Raw genomic sequence first — 3434 nt, 5'->3', positions numbered from 1 at the left:
GAGCCATCAGGGATATGTAAATTTGTGATTCTCCCAAGTCCAGTCCTCCTCATCCTGCTTTATGGTTTTCATAGGAATTGCCATCAGCCAGCATATTACATGTTCGCTTGTCACCTGTCTGTCTCTCCAGGCACTGTTAAGCCCCAGCAGAATAAAAGCTTTCTTTAGCTTTCTTCAGAATCCCCAACTGCTAGCACACAGTGGTGGTGATTTAGTCGCTAAGTTGTGTCCGACTCTTGCAATCCCATGGACGGTAGCCTGCCAGGCTCCTCTGTCCAAGGGATTGTCCAGGCAGGAATATTGGAGTGGGTTGCCATTTCCTTCTCCAGAGGATCTTCCCAACCCAGGAGTTGAACCTGGGTTTCCTGCATTGCAGGCAAATTCTTTACTGACTGAGCTATGAGGGAAGCCCACACAGTAGGTCATCATAAATGCATGCTGAATGAATGGACTCATCCTTTCATTCACTGAACACTCATCAGGCACCTGGGGATTCTGCTGATTGATTGGCATGCAACTGATGAATAAATAAACAGAATATGTTATACAATAGAATATTTTTCATCCATCCACAACATGGATGAACTTAGAGAACATTATGCAAAGTGAAAGAAGCCAGATACCAAAAGCCAGATACTGTGTGCTCCATTTTAAATGAATGGTTCACTCAAGGCTGGTGCACTGGGATGACCCAGAGGGATGGGATGGGGAGGCAGGTGGGAGGGGGGTTCAGGATGGGAACACATGTACACCCATGGCTGATTCATGTCGATGTATGGCAAAAACCACTACAATATTGTAAAGTAATTAGCCTCCAGTTAAAATAAATAAATTTAAAAAATAAAATGAATGGTTCAGAATAAGCAAATTCATATAGACACAATTAGTGGTTGCCAGGGGCTGGGCAGTTAGGGGCTTGTGAGAATGTCAAGTGATAGCTAAAGATGATACAGGGTTTCTTTTTAAGCTGATGAAAATATTCTAAAATCGACTGTGGTAATAGTTTCATACATCTATGAACAGACTAAAGGTTATTGAATTTACATTTTAAATGAATGAATTGTATAGTAAGTGCATTATGTATCAATAAAGCTATTATAAAAATACTAAAGCTGACCTCATCATCTCACCAAAATCCATACTCCTGCTTTTATTTGTACCTCACCTCTCGTTAAATTGCCTTTTCCAGAAAAAAAACATACTAACAGAAACATGTGTAAGAATGGCTGAGTCCCTTTGTTCACCTGAAACTACCACAACATTGTTAATTGGCTATACCCCAATACAAAATGTTTTGGGAGTTTAAAAAAATTTTTTAAATAAGGAATACTAATGACCACATAGTTCTTCAAACTATGCTTTTCTACTTATCATTTTTAAGGTGGTTTTAGTATTTTAAAGTCTTTAATGAATTTGTTACAATATTGCTTCTGTTTTATGTTTTGGTTTTTTGACCACGAGGCATGTGGAATCTCAGCTCCCTGACCAGGGATCAAACTTGCATCCCCTGCATTGGAAGGTGCAGCCTTAACCACTGGGCCCCCAGAGAAGTCCACCTCCTATTTTTCTATCTCAATCCTCATCAATTATGAGGCAGGCTCACATGGGGTTCATTGCTTCAGATGAGTCCCTGTGCTCTCACCATCTGGGGCTAGACTAACCTCTTCCATGGGAGGATAAAGTGTTCACACCTGTGTTCATTGTCACAGAAGGAAATGCACAATATGAGATGTAATGTTCTTGGAAATCCAGGGTTTCCTAGCCAGAGAAGGCATAATTTTAGCAAGCAGAAAGTTTACTTTGATTTTTAACCCACTTGGCGAGGAAGTGATGAAATGTTGTCAAATGGCCAGCTAAGTTTTTCAAAAGCAGTAAAATAAAACTATCACATCTGTTATTTTTAAAAATGCAGAGTGATTCTTTTTTTTTATCCAAAGCTTGTTTATTGGGATGCTTTCCCGTTCATCTTGATACAGGGAGATTTTAGTGCTGCTTCCGTCTGAAAGAGCATCCTTCTGTAAGCCTTGCTTTTCCTCCTGTAGGCTGGCCGAGGACAGTAGAGCAGCCAGCACACAAAACTACTGCTTGTGCATGGCTAAAGACGGTGGTGATTTTATAGCATCCTGGGCATTTTACACCCACGAAATAGGAATTGGGGCTCTGCACCAGGCGCTTCTTCTTGTGTTTCCTCTTCTCTTCTTCTGGAGAGGGATGAAGAAGATCCTTTGCAAGAGGCATGTTCTCGTGAGGAGGTCATCACCACCGGAAAGGCAGAGTGATTCTTAAACTCAAACCCCTGCTAGACTTTCCTATTCTCTGCCCTCTTCAGTCCCTCCACAATACTTTTAAATATCTACCCAGGTTCCAGACAATCTAGAGCAACAGCTTTGCATCACCCCTTTTCCTTACTCTCTGAGCACGATTTACAGACATGGGTTGACTTTCTCTCTCCCTAAGAGGACAAGAAGAGGGCCCATCAGAGCCCCAAGCACTCTGAACTCCAAGAGAGGATCTCTCGGTCAAAACGCTAAAAGCAGCAGGCTTGCATCCCATTAAACAATAGCTCTGGGAGTCTCCTTGGAAAGGCAAAGAAAGGAAATGTTGTACAATAGAAACATAGATTTATAACAAGAGTATTCCGCTTTACTGACTTGCAGAAAGGCACAGTCTCTAGAATCAAAAGGAAAAAAGCTATTTTATTTTTCTCCTGAAGGGAAAAAAATAACTTATCTCCTTTTTCCAAAGGCATTGAAAGTAATTAAGCATAAAAACGTCCAGGAAACATCAGCTCTGAAGATTCCCACTGCTCACATGGTAGGATTGAAACACCAGATCAGGTCACACCCGGGGCTGTGGAGTTCCAGAACAGAGCGACCGTGTCTTAGCACAAGCATCCTGAGGATCCACTGTGTGCTCGGCTTTGGGCTGGGCGCTGGAGACCCTGTGCATGCATGCTCAGTCACTACAGTCGTGTTCAACTCTTGATGACCTCATGGACTGTACCCACCAGGCTCCTCTGTCCATGGAATTCTCCCCACAAGAATACTGGAGTGGGTTGCCATTTCCTCCCTCAGGGGATCTTCCCCACTCAGGGATCGAGCCTACATCTCTGTCTCCTGCACTGGCAGGCAGGTTCTTTACCACTGAACCACCTGGAAAGCCAACTGGAGACCCCACATGCTGAGAACTCTATCTGCTTCACTCACATTCATGCAAATGCTAAACTGGTTCATGATGTATCTACGACATGGCATGAGAGCAGGGTTTCTCAGCCTCACCATTACTGACACCTTGGGCTGGATCATTCTCTGTTACGAGGGGCTGCCCTGTGAATTGGAGGATGTTTAACAACATCCCTGGCCCTACCCTCTAGGCTCCAGCAGCACCTTCCAGAGGGCAAGTGGGGCTCCATCAAAGTTGCTTCTGGCTGATTT

General features: G+C 43.4%; 1 protein-coding gene across 1 annotated transcript; it reads right to left on the bottom strand.

Annotated features, from left to right (window-relative positions):
- Nucleotides 1-1983: 1983 nt before the first annotated feature.
- On the bottom strand, nucleotides 1984-2249 carry LOC133070782 (small ribosomal subunit protein eS27-like). The gene has a single exon (XM_061163178.1). The coding sequence runs from the start codon at nucleotides 2236-2238 to the stop codon at nucleotides 1984-1986; it is 255 nt and encodes an 84-aa protein (XP_061019161.1). The 5' UTR covers nucleotides 2239-2249.
- Between the last annotated feature and the right edge of the window lie 1185 nt (nucleotides 2250-3434).

The sequence above is a fragment of the Dama dama genome, chromosome 15 (assembly GCF_033118175.1).
Source record: "Dama dama isolate Ldn47 chromosome 15, ASM3311817v1, whole genome shotgun sequence".
Taxonomy (NCBI): domain Eukaryota; kingdom Metazoa; phylum Chordata; class Mammalia; order Artiodactyla; family Cervidae; genus Dama; species Dama dama.
Note: the sequence above shows the minus strand (reverse complement) of the source record. Positions and strands in the feature narration are given on the sequence as shown.

Excerpts from the sequence above, each read along its gene's own strand:
- LOC133070782 (XM_061163178.1), bottom strand. The coding sequence starts at position 2,238 with ATGCCTCTTGCAAAGGATCTTCTTCATCCCTCTCCAGAAGAAGAGAAG.